The following is a 21,513-nucleotide window of genomic DNA, read 5'->3' on the forward strand; positions in this document are numbered from 1 at the left end:
GCCCGGGAGATCTGCTCCGTGCGGTGCCCGTGGGCTGCAGGGGACAGCCTGGTTCTCCGTGGGCCTCTCCTGGGCTGCAGGGAGCTGCTGCTCCGCGCCCAGAGCACCTCCTGCACTGACCTCGGTGCCTGCAGGGCTGCTTCTCTCACATTTCTCACTCCTCTCTCCTAGCTGGTGTTGTGCAGCATATTTCCCCTTCTTAAATATGCTCTCCCAGAGCACTCCCAGCGTTGCTCATGGCTCAGCTCAGCCAGTGATAGGTCCCTTCTGGAGCAGCTGGAGCTGGCTCTCATCTGCCATGGAGCAGCTGCTGCGCTCTGCTCTCAGAGGCCATCCCTGCGGCCTTCCTGCTGCCATAACCTTGCCAGCTAAGCTTAATACAGTATATCACATCTGTTTTAGTATACACAGATCTTATATGCTTAAATATCCAGTCATGGTTTACATACACACGTGCATGAGCGTACAAGTACAAACAGACATATATAAAGAGGGATGGGTTTGTGCCTGTGCATAAGAAGTATAATCCTATGGTTGCTTACAACAATGTCAAAATTGCTGTTCTGTAATCAGTTCTCTTTCCTTGTGCCAAAGTGAAGTTGAATATGTAACTTACCCTTTTCAATTTAGGAAGTTAGTAAATTCAGAAGGCACTTTAGTATTTGTCATAAGACACCTTCAGTATATGGCACTTGGAAACAAATCCATTAATTTGACTTAGAGTATTTGACTAAATTTTTAATTTATTGTATTCCTTATTAACTATTAATTCCTGATTAGAAGTATTAAAGAGAAATAAAATAGATTTATTAGAAAGCTGAAGCATTGATCGTGTGATGTTTAGAAGATAACTGTATAAAAGCCTGTGTTAAAATAGAAGTTTATTGAAATTTAAACTGTAGTACTAATGTGGCTTTAATTCAGCTGAATGCTGAGAGATGGAATATCTCTAGTAAACAAGCATCACAAGTGAGTTTTGCAGACACTTTAACCAAGCCAGAAACCAACTAACTGAGCTTGAAACAATGAAAAGGCTAATGTACTGAAACTCCATACCTACTGTATTATCATGAGTTTTTGAAGCTACGCTTGCTTGCAGCTCTTGAGCTAAGTACACAGTATAGCAAGTGTTTGTTTTTCCACAGGTAGGCAGAGCTTTTGTTACAGAAGTTAAGAGTTATGTTATTAACCTTTAGTCTGGTTTTCAGTCTTCTTCCTGTTTCATTTTTTGAGGATGGGATCTTGATCTGCCAAAATCTGCTTTCTTTCAAATTCAGTGCAAGGATTAGAGGAGATCAAGCAATCTCCATCAGATTGTGCATAGAGCCTGCCCAGCCATAAGGATGACTTCAGACTTCTAGGTTTTTCTTACTTTATTTGACTTGTGACATGAATTTCTGAAACAGTCTTAGATTAGGGGGCAAGAAAATCGTGCATCTTATATAGTGAAACAATCAGTGGAAAGAATTTTTTCACCTTGGGATTATAGAAAATAGGAGAATGTTGAAAGATTTTCCTGATCAGTACTTCTGCATGCACATGGCCTGCTTTGCCATGCAGTGCATAAAACTGCAGATGAATTGTGAAGGTACTTCTTAATCATTACATATGAGCTGAATTGTTTGAGATACATTGATCTACTTTGCTGGTGGCTTAGAGATTAGCAGTCAAATACTGTTCAGGATTTTATTTCATTTAGTTTATATAGCTAAGTTGGAAAATTAAAGACAGAATGAAGTGTTATCAAAATATAAGAATTGTTCAGGGATACCCAATTTGGATGTGGAACAAAGTCACATTGGGAAGGAAGTATTCTGGTTTAAAAGGAATATGAAATCAATTAAAAAGAAAAAGGATATAGAAAAGAATGTTTCAAATTAGAACACCAATACCAGCTAGAAACAAGAGTCAGCAAAATATTGATGAAATTACCATGAGGCTTGAAGGAAGTGAACAGGCATCTTTTCAACAATTTAGATTAAAAAGAAAGGGAAAAAGCCTCTAGAAAGACTATATATTGAGTCATCTGCTATACAGAATCATAGAATTGTCGAGGTAGTAAAAGATCTTCAAGATAATCAAATCAACAGTCTGACCCATCAGTCTGAATCCCATAATTAAATCGTGTTCCTAAGTGCCATGTCCACATGTTTTGTAAATACCTCCAGAGTTGCGAACTCCACCGCTTCTCTAGGCAGCCTGTTCCAATTCTTGACCACTCTCTACATGGAGAAATTATTCCTGATATCCAATCCAAACAACCTCTGGCGCAGTTTGAGGTTGTTTCCTTGTATCCTATGGCTTGACAACAGAGAAAAGAGGCTGACACTCGCTGTGCTACATAATCCTTTCAGGTAGCGCAGTGAGCCATGATGTTTCCCCTCAGCTTCCTTTTGGCAGAATAAACAACCCTGTTTCTCTCAGCTGCTCCTTATACCTTGTGTCCTCATCAGTTCACCAGTTTTGTTGCTCTTCTTGGAACCCATCCAGCAACTTCATATTCTTCTTGTATTCAGGGACGCAAAACTGTCCACAGTAGTCAGGATGCTTTCTGTCTCACCAGGCTGAGTACAGAGAGGGATGATTACTTCCCTAGACCTGCAGGCCACATGATTTCTGATGCAGGCCAGGGGGCGAGTGGCCTTCAGGTCCACCTGGGCACATTGCTGGCTTGTCTTCAGCCAACCATAAAGGTGGCAAAATCATTATACAGAAAAGTTATTCATAAATGTTTGTGTTCTATATGTGGAGTGTGCAATATGCATCATGTGAGGAGGGTAAAAAGTTCACATCCACTGACAAGGGGGCTACATCTTTTAATTTAAATACTTGCAGAAAACAGGCCTAGTTAACTAGGCAAGGGCTTGGGTGAAAATGGAATGTTTTCTGCTTTACTAATGTTAATTTATAATAAAAAACAGGAAATTACAAAGAATTGCAGGACTGCCATCTCGGAGTCTAAACATGGCAAAAGGTATGACACCAAGAAATGAGCATAATTTATCCTCTCTTCTTTCCTAACTAGGTGTAACAGAATGCTTTCTTTGTTACACTCAAAAGCAAAAAAGATAGCCAGTAAAGTTGTAATCAGTGCTCGTAATTAGTAGATAACTTTGTTGCCTCGTAGGGAAACTGAAGTGAGAGAATGATTTAAATGATTTAAACAGGTTTAAAGAGATAACCTTTTTGATCTATAAAGATGAAAGAAGTTATAACTATTGCGTATAGGACAGGTAGATTTGTACCAAGCATTTGTTCATAAGCCCAGTGGCATTCTTGCTTTTATTTGAAGTCTTTATATGAGAACAATAGGGTGCATGAGGACAAACTATTAAAAATAGTTTGAATTAAATAGCACTTAGCCAGAATGCAACAAGAAAAACTTAGAATACTACTAAATAGCAGATTATACAACTGGAAATCAGGAATGTAGGTTGTAGCTGCAGGACAGTAGAATGGCTAAAGAACGTTTTGGAAAGAATTGGATAAGAAATAGATTTACAGTCATTGCAAGAAATAATTTGAGTACACAGTGCAGCGGTGACCTTGTATTCTTTGTGAATCAAAACAAAGGCACCAAGTATGCAATCAGCAGTGCCTTACTGGAATGTCTAAATCCCTCAATATGTCTGATTCCAAGGCCAGTGTTCAGAAGGATTGTAGACGTATTGCAGGGAGTTATATAGCAAACAGGAGTTACTAAAGTGATGAGAATATCCTTTCCTTTAAAAAGAACATAAAGAAATACAAATTATTTCGTTTGCTGAAGAGAAACCCAAGTGGTGACGAAGATAACAGCGCAGAGCTGTCCGTTGAACATGCATTCAAATAGTTTACCAGGAAAGCTGATAGTTTCTCTATGCCTGTTGTATTTAAGATCCAATAAGAGATGAACCTGAAGACAGCCAATGTCTTATAGCTTCTGCATCGTGGAGATCCCATGAATCAAATTGATGCATCTAAAAACCCTGGAGTCAGACATTTTCTTCTGAAACTGATTGGCTAAGTTTTTCTTCTGCAGAATAAGCATTCCGATTTCAACTAATTTTGGTATAAATAAGAAAAATGATCAGTTCTTTTGATATTGTTGTTCCATTTTAGTTTTTGACATCAACAAGTAGGATTTGGGTTTTGTTTTCTTGTGCTTCTTGGAGCTAACTTGCCTAGATTTTGACAAGAAAAGAATACTGTGTATAACTCTTTTCAGAAACATTCAATATGCAATTTATTATATGCATACAGGCATATGTAGACAAATACACATACACACAGTTATTTTTTCCTTGATCTTCAATATGAAATAGATGATTGAGCTAGCTGATGATAATTATGCTTGGCTTTGGAATAGTATAAGCCTATTGGTAAAATTTTTCAACAGTTGTTATTTTTTAGGATGTTCCAGCTTCAGTAAGAAAAGGTTACTGAGGGTTATATAATCAAGGATGGTATTGATTGTAGAAGAATAACCAGGCTAACAATTTCAGATAAAAGGTTAAAAGCTATGGTTTAGAAATAAGCTAATGCTAGTCTTTATTTGGAAAACTGTGGCATTCATTTACTCTACAATGTACCTTACATTCAAAAGCTATAAAACTTACTGCTTATAGGAAATTTGGTCCATGTTGTCTGTTTTTAGAAGCAGTATCTCCAAGCCAAAATCAAGCTTGGTACTTAAACAATTTCACCTAAGTGCTCTTCACAGAATGTGGAGATAAAAGATTTTAAGAATGAGCTACACTTCTGGCTTCAAAAAACAAAAATTTAGAGAGGAAATGGTTTGTGGTTTCGTACACAAGACTGGTAATACCACTTCACAAAGAGAAAATGTAGTTGTGTGTTACTTGTTTGGTTTCCATTTGTGTGGTTGGGACCTTCAAAGTGGGAAGCTGAGGAGGATATTGCACCTGCTTCAGAAATCTCTGTGTTGAGGGAGGGAGGAAAGCTTCCAAACGACAGAAAGGGAAAAGGAAGAGTAAGAGCAAGAGGAGATTCTGTTGCATAACAGCAGGACTATGAAAGCAGTGTAGTGACATAAGCTTTCCACAGACAAGAGGCAACAGTGCAACCACATACAAACAAAAAACCTATATTATATGAAAAATGAGTGCAAATTTACTGCATGCAAAGACCTATCATTAAAATATGAAGGGGGCAGGGACAGACTGATTTGTGGTCCCTCATTACGATTCTGCCTTACTTCATCAATTTCATGGTCTTCTGTAAAACAGTTATTTCCAGTTCTCTTCCAGTAAGTCTGGCTTCTGAGTATCTCTTGGCTTTCCAGTTAATCCGTTCTTGTGGCTTCCTCATTACTGTAAAGTCTTTTTGAATTGCCTTGCTCACCTACCTAACTTTGTAAGGTGAGCCTAGGAAGGTATGTAGTTTACAGTAGGTATTGTAGGAGCAAAGTATCATAGTCTTTCATCAACTTACCATCTATTTACCACTGATAATAGAAGGATCTTGTAAAATTATTTTACAATTAGATTCTAAAGGAGTTAGGCACGTCTATGTTCTGTACAAAAACCTCTTTCCAATGGAAAAATAAAAGGGAGATGTGAAGGCTGAACAGTTGTCAAAGAATAGTTCATTCTTCTTCCACAATACTTCAAGATAACTTTTTTTTTTAATTTCTGAGTGTGTCCCTCTTACACAAAACCTTTTGATGTTCTGTGTTACTCTAAGTGCCATTTGTAGCCATCCCTTGTTGAGTCGCCAAGAATTTAGTTTCTTTGTGGAGGAGGAGAGGGAGAGAACAGTTGTAATCGTACCTAGCAATGTACTTAAGGAACTTAGAAAGAAAATCATGTAGTTCCCAAGCACATGGAAAATAAATAGGAACTTATATTTTGGAAAAAGTGGAAAATACAGATTTTAACACCAGAAGAATTGGAAGCAGTTACCAGTGCTTTCATACTAGTGTAGTATATGAATGTAGAATGAAATTTAAGAAATTGAATTTAACCATATGGAAAAGCTTTCTCACACTAAAGATCGTTCATCAATGCAACAAATTGCCCAGAGAGGTTCTCCATCTTTGGACACTGAAATCCTGTCTGGACAGTGCCCTGAGCAGCCTGCTCTAATTGGCCATGCTTACGCAGGGAGTTGGAATGGATGATCTTCAGTGATCCTTCCTTATCTATTTTATGATTCTGTGAAGAAAGACTTTTCACTTGATATTGGCACACTGACTTGCAAATTTTTGGTTTTTTTTTTCTAGCATTATTTCCTATTTGTTGTTGTAAAATTTTAAAATTAAGTTAATTTTCATATGTAATAATTTATCCTTACATACATGTAATCTTAATCACATCACAACTGCATCATCTGTCCATCTAAGAAATTAAGAATGCTCTCATTTATTACTTCTGTAAACTGAATTTTATAATACATGTAAAATTTATTTGGCACTGACTCTGTTTCAAATTCTCTTTTTGTGATACTTATTGTTAAATAATACCATGTTAAATTAAAAATACAAATGGGAGTTCTTTGTTTTATTATTCATGTCCTTGACGTACTTCTAAAGGACTCTTAAAATGAGTCATCCATTTTGTCCTTTTGTTGTCTTTTCTAATGAAAATACAAGCTTTCTTAGGTTCTAATTGATTCTTAAGCCGTGTTCCTAGCATGAGTGAGTCAGTACATTCCCTTCGTTTATATCAGAGATTTACTGCCCATTAACTTTGATGCTGTTTCTCCTGAGTGGCTTTACATTCCCAGAAGATTAAATTCTTGTAAATATTTTTCCCTTTCCAGTGAAGAGCTACGGAAAGAAGCACGACAGCTGAAACGTGAACTGCTGGAAGCAAAGCAGAAAAAGGAAGAGCAAACTTTGAAACCCAAAGAAAAGGAAGGTAAGAAAAGGAAGGTACAGCAGGTGTTGTTTAGATCTCCAGTTAACATTGCAATTTTAGGGTTATTTAGTAGGTTCGTTTTCACTTGCATAAATGCAGACAATATATTGTCAAAATAGATGGTGTTGTTTTTTTTTTTTCCAGAAAATTTGTTTTCTTTAAGAATGGGGAATGGTAGTAATGAAAGGATACCAGAATATAAATATATTGTACAGGTAACATTCATACCTTCAAATGTTCTGTAGCTACATGCGTGCATCATTTGAATTCTTTGGAGGGCACATGCCTGTTCTAACCTCTTCCAGTGTAGAAAGTTTTCTTGAGTGTTCAAATTGGAAAGGCATTGAAATACACGTGCTTCACACTGAACTCAAAGCTATTGACTTTAAGCACTGCACTTCTTCTGAATGATACCAATGGAACTTAAAATCTAGAGATGAGTTCCAAGTTTATTCTTCATAAACTTTAATAAAAGGAGATGGATCTTCAGATGTGCACTTTTGTAGCAGAAAAGAATTACATTCTGTTTCTTAGTAAATGTACACAAATTTTCAAGTCTGTAATAGGTAAGGTGCATTTTTAGTGCATAAAGTTGTAACATGTTACTGTCTGAACTGAAAAAATATACAGGCTTTTTAGCACTCTGGAGTTGCCAGATACATTTCTGGATTGGAATCTTCATCCAGCTCTCAACAGCATAAAAATTCTGAAAGAAAATATAAAATCATTGTCAGTAAAATTGCCAGATTATACACAGTTTAGAAAAATGGTAGAAAGTATAACATAATTGTTAGATATTGTTGTGAATTCTCTTGAATAACAGGTGAGCTTTATCAATAACCAGTCTGGCAAGTCAAAAAAATGCAGTATCTGGAACTTGTATATGAAATCTGTCATCATATTATACGAAGAAGTGTCCCTAAAAAGGTTCTAGAAATCATACTCAGTCAGAAAATGAATATAAGCTCTCCTTGGCAAGACAGCAAATGCAGTTGTTGGACACATGAAAAACAAGTGGAAGTGTAGAAAAGAGGAAGAATAATCTTTATGTACATATATGATAAATGAAACAGAAGCATGCCTTGTACGGCAGTTGTAATACTGTTGCTTATTATTATCCCTGTTTGGGTGCCAGTTACGTCACAGGACTTAATGAAGAATAATTGGAGGAAATCCACTTCCACAGTGACAGACTAAATTAATACTTGGACACCAATGATAGATAAAACTACAGTACAGTGTGAAAAGATCTTTAGGACAAGCAGGGGTGTTGGGGAGAAGGGAAGGAAGCTTTATGTATCATTTTTTTTCCTTTAAATTTCTTTGAAGTAAATGGCAGGTAGTATATAGACTTGCTGAAAAACTGTAGGTAGCAGCTAATGGTGAAAATAATCCTGGTTTCCCTTTTTGGGCACAAGTGGACTATTCCACTGTTAAGAAATATATATGGCAGGAAAGAAACTATGCAACAAGTTCTTGGAGTAACTAACTAAAAATTCTAAAAATGAACATATTCCAAAATTGAAGACAAAATTAAAAAGATGTTAAATTAGATGCAAATGTTGATGGGCAAAATTATTAATGAAATTACAGTAAGAGGAGAAGAACGAGCAAGAAGACATTGTCTTTTGCTAGATAAAAAGGAAATAAGCTTGAATGCTTAATTCAGTCTTTAGCAGTCAGTTTTGTTTATATGGTTGCAGAGGATCTGTGACATAAAGGAAACATTCAGGTACAGAACAAATAAAATAGAGACAACTTTAGACTAGGTTATGTGCATTAAAATCATTCAAACTTGTTGGAATTCACTGAAGCTTATTGGGGGGTTGACTAAAGCAGTCCCAGAGACATTAACAAAACATTAATAAAATAGTCTAAGATAACTGTTTGTAATCAAACTGGAAAGCAGGTATCCCAATAATCTGATTATTAGTGACCTGGATAATAGGACAGATTACCTTTATTTGTGGACTAAAAAAAATGAATATAGGTTAGGGAAGGGGAATGCAACAAGAAAAATGAAGAACAATTCAAATTTAAGTGCTAAGGTTGCATTTTCATATGCAAATGTTAAAATGAAGAGTGGGGTGACTGACTTGCGCTATCCCTGGCGTGTGCTAGTGCTTCTACTGCTCTGATTCAGTTTGTTAACTTGGAAGGAAACTGTTTGCTACACTTTTTTACTGGGTTGGTAGGTTAAATCAGTTCATAGAAGTTTAAAGTCAAATCATGGTGAACAGAATATCTAACTTAGAAAGGGAAGAGGTCTGGAGAAAAAAGGTAATAGTAAATGGCTTACACCTTTTTTAAAAATAACCAGTTGTATAAACACAAGATGTCCAGTGTTCAGTGGCATTTAGATAGCTTAAAATCCAGGAAATGTAGGGCCATGTTATTGAAAAAGATTAAAATATACTGTAAAATACATATAAAGCGGCATGTTTGTTTGCAAGACAATTGTCTGTTCAAATTGAGTGGGTCTTCAGCCTGAGTATTTTGCTCAGATTTGAGCAAATTCCACTTGAAAAAAAAGGTGAGAGACATCTTAAGAGATCACGGAGAAGAGCAACAACAGTGACTGATGTTCTGGCAAGCATAGCATTTGAATTTTTTAGGAACAGTGGTTATTTAGTTTAGAGCAGAGATGACATCCCAAAGGGACCTATATTAAAGAACTTCAAGAGTATTAAAGGCTAGCATGGAGAGAAGATTGTTCTACATAATCCCTGTGGAGAGAACAAGAGATAGTAAGCTTCAATTAAAGCTGAAAAAAACCTTAAACCTCAGAGAAAACTTGTTTTGGAATAGGTGACCTGCAGAGTGGAACTTCCCAGATGCAGGTTAGGCGAATTCTTCTTTAGACTGGCTTAGAAAAGGCTGATCCTGTCTTTTGGGTGGGGTGGGCTTATATATTCTCTTCTTCAATGTTCTGTGAAGCACAGCTTAACAATAAATCGAGACAAAGATAAAATGTTCCTGGAGGAAGGTTTTGAGGGGGAAGAGAAACTAAGCATGTTGTTACCAGTGATGATAGCTGTGTGGAAGCATTACAGAAAGTATTGTATTTACCGTCTCTGAGTCTTTAAATCATACAGTTAAAATAAATGAATGTCTGCCAGATTTACTCAGTAAGGTGTTACTGTCTTTGCTTTTTGCGTTCTCTCAATTTATTCTTGTACTCTAGTGAGTTATTTTATCTATTGTCAGAGAAAGTTGCTGTCCTAATGATGTTTCCCTTTTTGAGGAAGACTTACGCAGAGAAATGTAATTCACCATATGATCGAAAGAATGAAATTTCTTTCTGGTAATAGAGAGTCTGCCACTGCAAAAATGCACACTGAAAAATAAATGTGAAGGATTCATTAAACATGCTTTAAATGGTCTTGAAGAAGAGGAGTTTAAAATGATTTGTTTTCTTTCGCTCTTATATTCTACTAACTGCTTTTAAAAATCATTCTTCAGTTGTCATTCGCATACCTATCAATTTGTTGTCTGCAAGACAAAGAGTAAGTACAGTTGACAGATAGGTAAGGTTTTGTAAAGGATGAAATTGCTTGCAGAAAGAGAAATTTTAATTCTCTGGAGAGGTGAAATTTTAATAGGAATACAAACTAGAATATACATCTTCATTAGTGTTTTACTGCAAACCAGATGTGTTTTTGGATGATGCCACACTAAAAGATGTGTTCCAGGAGCACACCTGCTGAGTTCCAACCAGTAGTCCAAAATAAAACAACCCGTAAAGTACAGTGAGTGGATCAGGACTTTAGCAAATAATTTGCTCCCATTTCATAGTATTATTGGCCAATACTGAAGTAGCCAAAGTTTTCCTATCTTTCATGAGTTTCAACATTATACCTAGAGGTAGCCTAAAGACACAAAAAAACTGAGTCTGTTTGCATTTAAAATAAACTTTTTATTTTCATTATGGTTTGTAGGGAGCTAAAAGCAGTTTTCTGAAATTTGCCTTTCTCACTCTAACCAAATATTCAGGTTTTTTGTCTAACATCTGTTAAAACATTTGAGTTCTGAATTATCAGTTTTAAAGAAGGTGCAGATTAAAATGACTAACATTCTTTGACTGCAAACCTACTGTCTTGCAGTGATGCTGGAATAGTAATTTAAGAACTGCAAGCAGAGACCTCTAAACTTGCTAGATGATATTAATTGTGGAGACAGAGTTGTAGATGTTTGTAAATCTTACAATATTGATGTGTTATATCTCAGATTTAACTTCGGTCTGTGTAGCATCATCATATCTATTTCATGGTTGGTGTGTTATGAAAATTACAACAGGACTGAGTATTCACACTGGATCTTAAGACTATTGGAAAAACATGAGAAAATGAATTTGTTGATCATGAAAAAGCAAAAGTAAATGTCACTACATAGTAGATTCTGGCACAGGAAGTACCAGATTTAGGGAGGGAAAAAAATGTGAAAAATGTCACTGAAAACAAATTGAGAGTCATGCTGGGGTGTTAATATTTCCTTAACACTAAAGGAAAAATAATTACAGAAGCTAAATGAGAAAGTGGGAAAGCCATAGAATCATAGAATCATAGAATGGCTTGGGTTGAAAAGGACCTCAAAGATCATCAAGTCTCAACCCCCCTGCCAAGTGCAGGGTCGCCAACCACTAGACCAGGCTGCCCAGAGCCATGTCCAGTCTGGCCTTGAATGCCTCCAGGGACGGGGCATCCACAACCTCCCTGGGCAACCTGTTCCAGTGCGTCAGTGAAAAACTTCCTCCTAATATCTAACCTACATCTCTCCTGTCCCAGCTTAAAACCATTCCTCCTTGTCCTATCGCTACCCACCCTCGTAAACAGTCATACCCCCTCCTGTTTATAGGCTCCCTTCAAGTATTGGAAGGCCACAATGAGGTCTCCCCGGAGCCTTCTCTTCTCCAAACTAAACAAGCCCAGTTCCCTCAACCTTTGCTCATACTGGCATGATGTAAAATATTTCAAGTTTGTACAAGAAAACAAACTGAATATGAATTTATGTGTGATTCAGGTACGATCATGTGATTGTTACTACAAAAGCTGTTAACTGTAAAAGCACGGTTATATTATTGCACTTGCTTCTGAGTATCGTGTCACCAAGAGATACGGTGCAATTAGATACAAATGGGAAAAAAAAAAAACTAGTAAAGAACTGGATGAATTTATTATTAAGAGATAGTTGGTGGCATTTATAATCTAGGTAGAAAGTGATGGGACCTTAAGTATTTAAGATGGCAAATGCAAAGAGTGAAGAAAGATACCTTTACTGTTAAGCAACCATTTACAACTGAAGAACAGCAGAAAAGACTTCATTCTCTATTCAAACTTTAGTTTGAATGTAATAAAATCTAACAGCAGTAAAATATGTTTTACCTGAGCAAGTAATTTTGCCCAAAAGTTAAAAGCATTTTTATATTGTTGCTCTCTTAGTGATTTATCGTCTGACAAACATTAACAGCTTACCTTGTCTGTGTTTGCATCCAAGAAATGGCATGTATTAAAAACTGTCTGCTATTAGGCAATGACTGTCCATAGCAGGAGATTTTTCCAGTATTCTGTTACTGTCCTCTTGGGAGCATGGGATGGAAAGTAAATTGTGACATTCTGGATCAGGTATCTCTATGCAGATGATGCAGACACTTGCACAGTGTTAATATGATATTGTTCTTGATTAATAAAAACTGCATCTCTGCCAAAAATTACAAGCATAGCTTGTAGAAATTCACTGACGACCAGTGAATAGCATGTGGATCAGGGTAAAGTTGTACTGGTCCTTATGCAGAATCAGAAATGAGGCTACTGGCTAATGAATGAATGATGACAAGACGTGTATTTTACATCCACTGACAAATTAGTATTGGTATCACATTCAGCATCATTGCTTCAAACTTTTCATGTTACATATGAGGGCTGCTCCAAAAGTACTACCTCTTACTTTATTATGTTGGCCCACACCATCAGAGATGGATATTGGTGGTATGGCAGTAGAGGCTTCCCACCAATATTTGGTTACATTTTGATGCCATGTGACAGATGGCACAAGAGGGTCAGTCTAACAAAATGACATCTGACATGGAAGGGTGTGTGGAGCAAAGGTGTGTCACTGAATTCCTCCAGCAGAAAAAATGACACCCACTGACATTCATCAGTGCTTGCTGAACATTTATGGAGACCAAGCAGTGGATGTGAGCACAGTGAGGTGGTGGGTGGTGCGTTTCAGCAGTGGCAACAGTGACTGAGGTCACCTCTGCTGGTGCTGATTTTTACAAATGTGGCATGCAGGCTTTTGTTCATTACTGGTGAAAGTGTACAGCAGCTAATGGTGGTAACTGTTGAAGAATATTGTTTTCTAGTTGAGAATTTGCTCTGTTGAATAGTGTTATTGTGCTCTTTCTATCTGTTGTAGCTTCCATGGAAATAAATAGGAGGCATTACTTTCAGAGTGACCTATGCATTATGCATACTTAGTATTTTTTCCACATTCAGAACATTCGAGAAACTAAGGAGGATTAGGGGTGAAAATTTAAGTGTTTACATTATTTCAAGAGGACAGAGATTAAAGAAAATAATTCCCTCCTTACAAGTTTGATTATAACCAGCTTTCCAGTCTGTGAATACAGTTGTTAACTATGCCAGACTGCTGTCAAGATCTTACTTTAAATAAGATGTTTTTCTTTTATATGACATTCACTGCAGTGATGCCAGAAATTACATCAAACATTATAATTTGAGTGCTGAATTACTTCAGCATTTTGAAGTACTTAATCAAGTGTTTGAAAAAGATGTACTTCAAAGTTCTATTGCGTAAATCTGTGAATATACTTCAAATTTGCTCAAGAGAAATATCATGTTTTCTTAATTACATGTTGGTTTTAAATAGTTTTCAAGTGCTATTTTCATTTGTCTCGTTAGAACATTTTTGTAAACTATCTGATAATCTTCGAATGGATAAATTTAATTACCATATATGAGAAAAAAGAAAAGCCACAACATAATAACCTAACTACTAATGTAAAAATCAGCATAAAGTGTATGATTCTTGCAGGGGCACAGATTGTTATCTGATTTGTAGCAAGAGAATTGAATGATTGAAGTCTTCAGAAAAGTCTACAAAGCTAGTAGGAATGCCAGTTTAAGATTATGTTTTATTTCTGTTTTTATTATTAAGTCTGTGTAATGTCAGTGGCATGTAAAGATTTGCTTAACTCCTGTCAATAAGTTTTCTTGATGTCCTATACTATAAGAGAATTGTGCACGTTTCAGAAAACCGAAAACTACAAAATCCAGATTCTGGTTGTTTTGGAATTACGTAGCATAAAGCATGTTAAGTATGAAGATTTCTGGGATATGGAGTACAGAGTATAGCTCCACTGTATCAAAGTTTGCATCTTGAATATTTCATTTTTGTGAACTTTTGTTTTCTTCTACTACTTCAATTTTTATTTTTTCTCATTTAAACTCTCCTTAAGTAATACCCAGCATCCATATTCAGCCTCCTCCCTGCTAAAGTGAATGCTTTTCCCTCTTATTTCTCTGCTTGCTAAAGAAAAGATGACAAAAGTCTCACTGTAAGCCAGCTGTGATTTTAGTAGTAATCTTAAGCATGTTCTCAAAGTCAAATGAGATTAGAAAATTAACCGCATTTTAGACTGGGACTTCTGCAATGTGTGCCTAAAAGCTGCCGAAGTTCAGAGGAGATTCACTACGAATTTCCATTGTCACATATTAAAGTCCATTATTAGTGGGCTTTGCTTTTTCAAAGAAATGTTTTGAAGCTCTAAGAATTACTTGTAAGATTATGCTGTTTAAGTTGTCTAAATTAACCAGTAAGTTTGTTCTGAAACTCTTATTTTTCACTGTAGCAAACTATACAATCCATTACTAAGCTCAACCCTGGAAAATCATTCTGTAAAAAAATGTATTTGGTTGTTCACTAGTAATAAATATTTCTTGACTGTTGCCTTGCTCAGTAGAGCAAACAGTGGCTCTTCAAGAACTTAGCAGTTCCAGAGTAATAGTAACTGACAAATAGTTTAAGATGGGAAGAAAATAACAAGTAAAGTCAGATAGTTCTAATCAAAAATATACCGAAGAGTAAGTTATAAATTCTTTGAAGAGTAACAGTATTATTTCATATTATATTTTATTGTATATATATTTTATGTTACTTTAGAGTAAATTAATGTTTTGTTTGCATAGACAGTCGTTAATGCTTGAAGAAACATCCTGGGTTCTGGAAGAAGTGGCTTAGGTCTTAATTAGAGAAACTGACTTAATCGAAGAATCACAGAATGGCTTGGGTTGGAAGGGAACTGAAAGTTCACCCAGTTTAAACCAACCTTGCTGTGGGCATGGTTGCCAGCCGCCAGCTCAGGCTGCCCAGGACCCCATGCAACCTGGTCCTGAACACCTCCAGGAATGGGGCATCCACAGCTTCTCTGGGCAGCCTTTGCCAGTGCCTCAGCACCTGCAATATAAAGAATTTCCTCCTAACATTTAACCTAAATCTACTCTCTTTTAGTTTAAATCCATTCCTCCTTGTCCTATCACTACCAGACCATACTAACAATTTGGACACCTTCCTGTGTATAAACATCCTTCAAGTACTGGAAGGCTGCAATTAGGATGCAGCCTTAAACAAGGATTGTATTTTTCTGATCTACCACAGTCAGAAGGCCTAGGAGTTCTTAGTTTTCATAAAGTGGAAGGTAAAATTCAGTTGCAGCTTGTGAAATGGAAGGTGTCTGATGCAATACTGGTTGAACGTTTGCTTACACTATTTAATTCTACTTTATGGAATGAAGCTTGAAACGTTTATAGCAAGCTTTATCTTTTGTTTAGGAAGTGATCTGAAATTTTGAAGAATGGCATTCATTTCAGTACCCTCAGATCACGTTCTCATGTCTTTGTTATAATTCTTCTATTTTGTATTTGAAAACTGACATCATTTAAACTGAAAAAAATAAACCCTTCTGTATTTTTTAAAATCAGTTTCTTCCTTTCTGGTTTACAGACTTTTGAATCTCCTCTGCTGTTTCAGAATATCATTGGAAACCATGTCTCAAAACCAAAGTTTTAGATTAGATTACGCCATCATGTTGGCATCTGTTACTCCTTAAAGGAATATTTTAGGATAGGAGAATCTATCTGAAAGAAAACAAATTACACAAATGCTGAAGTTTATGTCACAGTAAGATGAAGGTTCTCTTTGCAGTAACTCAAGCTAGCTGAGAGTAAGTAGCAATATACTTAGAAATTCTCTTAAAGTCAGAATTAAGTTTATTTCCAATAAGGAATTATTGTTTTGTTTTGTTTCATTTTTCCTCACCTTTCCTTATGATATAATGTGCATGCAAACTTAGAATTTAAGAAAAAATCTTTCTTCGCTTGACACAATTTACAATTTGTGATTTGATGGCTCTAGGATACGCGTGCAAGTTCTCTGTTACTTAAACTAGTATTTTCTGCATCCTATGCTACTTGAGTAAGGCATTTCATTGTTAGTGCAGTGTATCCATGTCTTTGTTTCATTCATTTTTATCTTAATAAATCCTCTTAGATTAAGAAGTTTAGAGCTTTAACATTTAAATACCAGTGTAATGGTCTTTATACTTTATATCAACAAGATGGACCTAAGTTTGTCAGGCTTGATTTGAAGTTCAAGTCCATCATATAGTGATGCGATCCTCTTTTTCCAGCCCTGTTAGAAAAGATTTGGAGGAGCTGTGGGATACTGACTAGAAAGTATGAAATAACAATTAAATCTCTTCTCGCATTTTAAAAGGGCATTTTACATTTTAAAGGTATTCTTCCCACCAGCAACTCTCTTTTCCAGACGCTTTCTTTTCCTTGCTGTGTTTCTTCTTGCAAACACAAAATATTTTTTATCAAAGAATTGCTACTTATCAAAGCTGACTATTTTGGTTATATTAAAAAACAGCTGTTGTAATTTTGAAGTTGTTGTAAAATGTGTTAGAAACCCATTGACTTAAGGACTATTGAAAATCCTTCCTATTGTATTCTTTGGTTTTAATGTGGAGTAATAGGTTGTAAGGCCTCATGGAAAAATGCAAGCATGTCTTAAGTCTTTTTAATAAAACGTGCAGAAATATTATGCATACAAGTGCATAACTCTTTTGGCTGACTCACTCTGAAGTTAGTTCACGTGGACCTGATTATCATTTGTCTGACTTAAGGCTTTTGTAGGAGGCAGAGAAAATGAAGTGGAGGATTAGAAGAACTCTGACAAAGACCCAAGAAACAATAATCTCAAGAGAAAGCTTAAACTGAAATTTAAATTATTTGTGTTAACAGTAAGGGACAACCATATGAGTGTGATAAAAATACACAAGCATACAATTTCAGGGGAATTTATCCCATTTGTATGAAGATTATATTTTAGGTGTTATAGATTTACATCTTAGTCAAAAGACATGTATGACTAAGGATCACATCTTTAACTGCAAGATATGAGAATTTAAGCTTGGATCACACACATACAATAGTCATTTACAAAAATTTTCAGTAATGATTGTCCCAGATCTTTTGCTTGTCATATCTGAACAATTATACTTTCCATCAGGAATTAGTTCAATACTGTACTTTGTTATTCTCTGTAGTTCATCCAGTATTTCACTGCACAAGTTTTTATAGCATTTTGTTTCATTTGTTTCATTTTTTTTTCATTCTGGTCTTCATTATGTTCAATGTATCAAATGGAAAACAGGAAAAAAGCAGTTCTGTATGATATTGTATATATTTAATGAAGATGCTTTGCCAGTTATTCTTTAAATATATGCATGCAACATATAAATTAGGATAACTAGGAAGGGAGGAAGAGATTTTATTTGTAGAATTATATGAACAAGTATATTTCATATGGAGGATTACCTCTTATAAATTTATTTCCTTTTTTATGACATGTTGCATTATAAACATTATAGAAAATGTCGAATGAAGTAGGAGAGAATTTTATTTTAAAGTCAGTATTTGTCCCTGTGTAGCTGTCAGCTGTTGTCCAAATATCACAGATTTGAATTGTAGCTTCTTCAGCCTACAAAACAGAAAAACTGACAATTTCTCCATAGCTACAGAACGTTAGTACAGTATATCAGTTTGGCTACTCCAGGAAAGGTGTTTAGAAATGAAAGTAAACTTTTTAAAGAAATTTCGGCAATTTTTACTCCTTGTTTTAACATCAGAGTTTTTCCCTGCTTTCCCTGGCTTTGTGATAAAATATAATTGACATAAAAAATATTGGGCTCGTTGTCTGCTTAGTACAGTGTTTTGTATTTCATTTCATTGAGCAGCAAATCATCTTACTTGCTCAGAAAGCAACACAGCTGAAACATTTTATGGAAGTCTTGTGTTTGGTATTTCAGAAGTAACAAACGTTCTTCCAAATGGTACTAAATCAAAAAGCCAAATGTAATTTGTTTAACCAAATATAATAATAATAATAGTTATTTCCTTACTCAGAAGAGGAACCTGCACCAAATAGCGTTGTTGAAGAGTACCTTCAGGAGAAGAGAAAATATGAAGACAAACGGAAGCAGCAGCCGAAGAAAGGAGTTTCCCGTGAAGATCAGGTAACCCTAGGGAATAAAGATTCCAGAAAGAGTTCTGAAAACTGTTCTCTCTTCATTTGTTTAAAAAATAAAGTTTACAAGTCTTTTACAGTTAGTTTTCCAGAATAAATAAATTGTTAATTCTAAACACTAATGAACATGTTTGTGCGTGTGTGACGAGGTTTCTGTATGTATTTGAATGTGCTGTCAGTTAAGTCACTAAAATCCTCCAAAAGGAAAAGTTACCCACACAGAAGTATCCTTGATTATATTTACAAGAGTTTGCATTTCTCTACAGTTCTGTTCTTGGCTTTGCAACTTACCATAAAATAGCACTGAGACAGAATTTTGTGTATTTGGTATCTGTCCAAAATGTGAGGCTTTTTTTCCACAGTTTAAATAATGTTTTATAGTTTATAGAGATCAAATTCATCCGTATCTTTGTATGTAAGGAAATGAACAAAAACACTTTTTAACTGAATTTTAAAAACCCATTTTAAGTATAGTTAAAATTATTTTGTGTAGTCAGAATATATGTAGGCTTCAGTATGCAAATATGAGCAAAGTTATGTTTAATGTAAATATTTATTTTTTTCTAAAATAGGCAAATTTCAACCTGCTAAATATATGAAACTGCTGTGGAGTGCAAAATATCACTCATCTAAAATTTGTGCTGTACATCAGACACATGGGTTTTAAAGTGATGTGAATACATATTTTAGTAGTCTGTAATTTTTATTTATATAGCCCTGTTAGAAACTATTCAACAGCTATTCAGCAAGGACTCAGCAACTATTCAACAATTAATAGTGAAGTTCTTTAGAATCCGTTCTACTTGTTGAGGGCCTCTTCTAACCTTACATCCTTCCTACTGTATCCTACAATATTATTTTCCAGCCTCTGTTCTAGAGTTGGAGGTGGTAATGTGTATGTCTTTTTAGAATACCAGAAGCTGGAAATCCTTACCTTGTAATTCTACAAGGGTCAGTTTATAAAGATTCATGGTCAACATTATTACATCTAATCATTCATGGCAAAAGGACTAAGACAGGTCCATTTAGAGTAATGCTGGTACCGCAGAAAGTTAGAAAATACACAAGAAATGTGGCTTTAGTTGATCACAGTTTCATGTGAAAAGGGTTAATTTGTTTTTATCTAATGTCCTGGGCAGAGATTTGCTGCCTTGGATGTTGTAAGCATGAAATTTGTTTGCACTTGCATGGGAAGAAAATAAATGCAAAAAAACAAAAAAAAAAAAAAAAAACAAAAAAAAAACACTGCTAAAACCCACCTTTGGCAGTGCTAAAATGTGTTTTTGAAAGAATTCAAAAGCCAGGAAACTCCTAAAGTTAAGATTGCTCCCAGAAGGAAATTTGATTCCACTGAACACTTCTGGTATTTCCGATTTCTGTTTTCTATTCTTGTTTAGTTTTTATTCTTTTAAATTTGAAAAACTTGACTAAACAAAACTAAACAGCCATACAGAGGTGTTTTACAGCATAGGTGGCCAACCTATCACCTACAGATCAAATGTAGTCTGCCACATAAATTCAGTTAAGTACTTATTCCCTGACGCTTTCCTTTCCAGTAATGTCTCAAATATCAGCAAGAATTAAGCTATGGGCTGTGCAAATTATTCTTGTGGTCTGCCCTTTTTATGAAGAGCCCTGTACCCTTGTATCATCACAATGCTTAGGCATACAATTCTTGTATAAGCAACAACTTCTCTCAAGTGATCAGAGAGATGACCTGCAGTATGATCTTCAGTTGTTACCGTAGATTCGATTACTTTCTTGTAGCTGAAAGATGGCAATGTCAGCTGTAAAATAAAATACCAAATATAAATCAGTATGTTTATGATGTGTGTAGTGTAAGGACCTGTATCTCTCAAATTAGTTAAGATGGTTCTTTGTATTCAAGTAAAAAGCTTTGAGCTTTTTAATGTCAGCAAAAAATGTAAAAGATCCGCTTTGTAAAATATAGGAATATCAACTAAGCTGTGTCTTCAGTAGTTGAATTGTTTATAATTTATGCAATGGATTGCCTTACTAGAAGAAACTAACAGATTCAAACAGTAAAATTTGTTGTCAGTGGCCAGTGTTGTCTAATTTATTGTCTATTTCATTTTGTAAGTATAGCATAAGTGTCTCCTCCCTAAATATGTTTTTTTTTAAATTTTACTAGATGGCTAGATGAGTGCTCTCTTGCATGTGTACCCCTGGCACTGCACACCCTCTCACTTGTTGCTGGGCTGTTACTCTTGGCATCCCTCACTCTCTCTTGCTTGTCTCTGCAGTGTTGTTTGAAGTCATAGAAAAGTTCTCTCCCATCTCATCACACTGTTTCCCAAAATAATAGTTTGAAGATCTTGTATAATACTTGTTTATAAATATATGTAACTTCCTCAAAAGTATGTATTTAATTTCAGACACTGGCACTGCTGGACCGATTTAAATCAAAGTTAACCCAAGCAATTGAAGAAACTCCTGAAAATGAGATTTCTGAATCTGAAGTAGATACCGATGAAGGATGGTAAGTTTTATGGATTTTGATTTCTCTTTTTACTACTAGTCAGGTTTGATAGAGGAGAAGAAACAATCTTCATTTTTCATTTGTTTCGCAAACCAGTTTCTTTTTTCAGTTCAGTGAATCCTTATTCGGTAATATTCCTTTTACTACCATTTTACTTCTTCGTGGTCAATTAGTTGCTTGTTTCTTTGTCTTATTTCTTCTTCTGGACATCATTATAAGGAAACAAGGTGCTTTCTGTGCCATTTATCTCCAGCATGAGCTAAGTTCTGAAGGGAGTTAGCAGCATCTCCTGCCTTAAAATTTACTAATTTCATCACCTCTAGTTTAACTTCTCTATTTGTTTCTGAAACCCTACACTTCTAAGGTTAAATTTGAGAAGCAGCTGAAACACCAAATTAAAAGGGAGTTGGTACAGCAGGAGTCAGCTAACACATAATGTTTTAGTGCTTTGGAAAATAAAGCAGGACAGTGGGAGATGCTTTACCACCCATACTGGGGGTTGTATTTTAAAGACTGGTGGATGAGATAAAGAAAGATTCAACTGAA

General features: G+C 35.5%; 1 protein-coding gene across 3 annotated transcripts in view; it reads left to right on the forward strand.

Moving 5' to 3' along the window:
- Positions 1 to 20,967, forward strand: part of CWC27 (CWC27 spliceosome associated protein homolog) — a gene marked incomplete at its 3' end in the record, with an annotated part of 94,661 nt that extends 73,694 nt beyond the window's left edge. For all 3 annotated transcript variants that reach the window (XM_021380805.1, XM_021380807.1, XM_021380806.1), the window contains 3 exon segments: positions 6,763 to 6,860; positions 18,347 to 18,456; positions 20,864 to 20,967. In XM_021380805.1, coding sequence (XP_021236480.1) covers positions 6,763 to 6,860; positions 18,347 to 18,456; positions 20,864 to 20,967 — 312 coding nt within the window.

Source organism: Numida meleagris, chromosome Z, assembly GCF_002078875.1.
Source record: "Numida meleagris isolate 19003 breed g44 Domestic line chromosome Z, NumMel1.0, whole genome shotgun sequence".
Lineage (NCBI taxonomy): Eukaryota > Metazoa > Chordata > Aves > Galliformes > Numididae > Numida > Numida meleagris.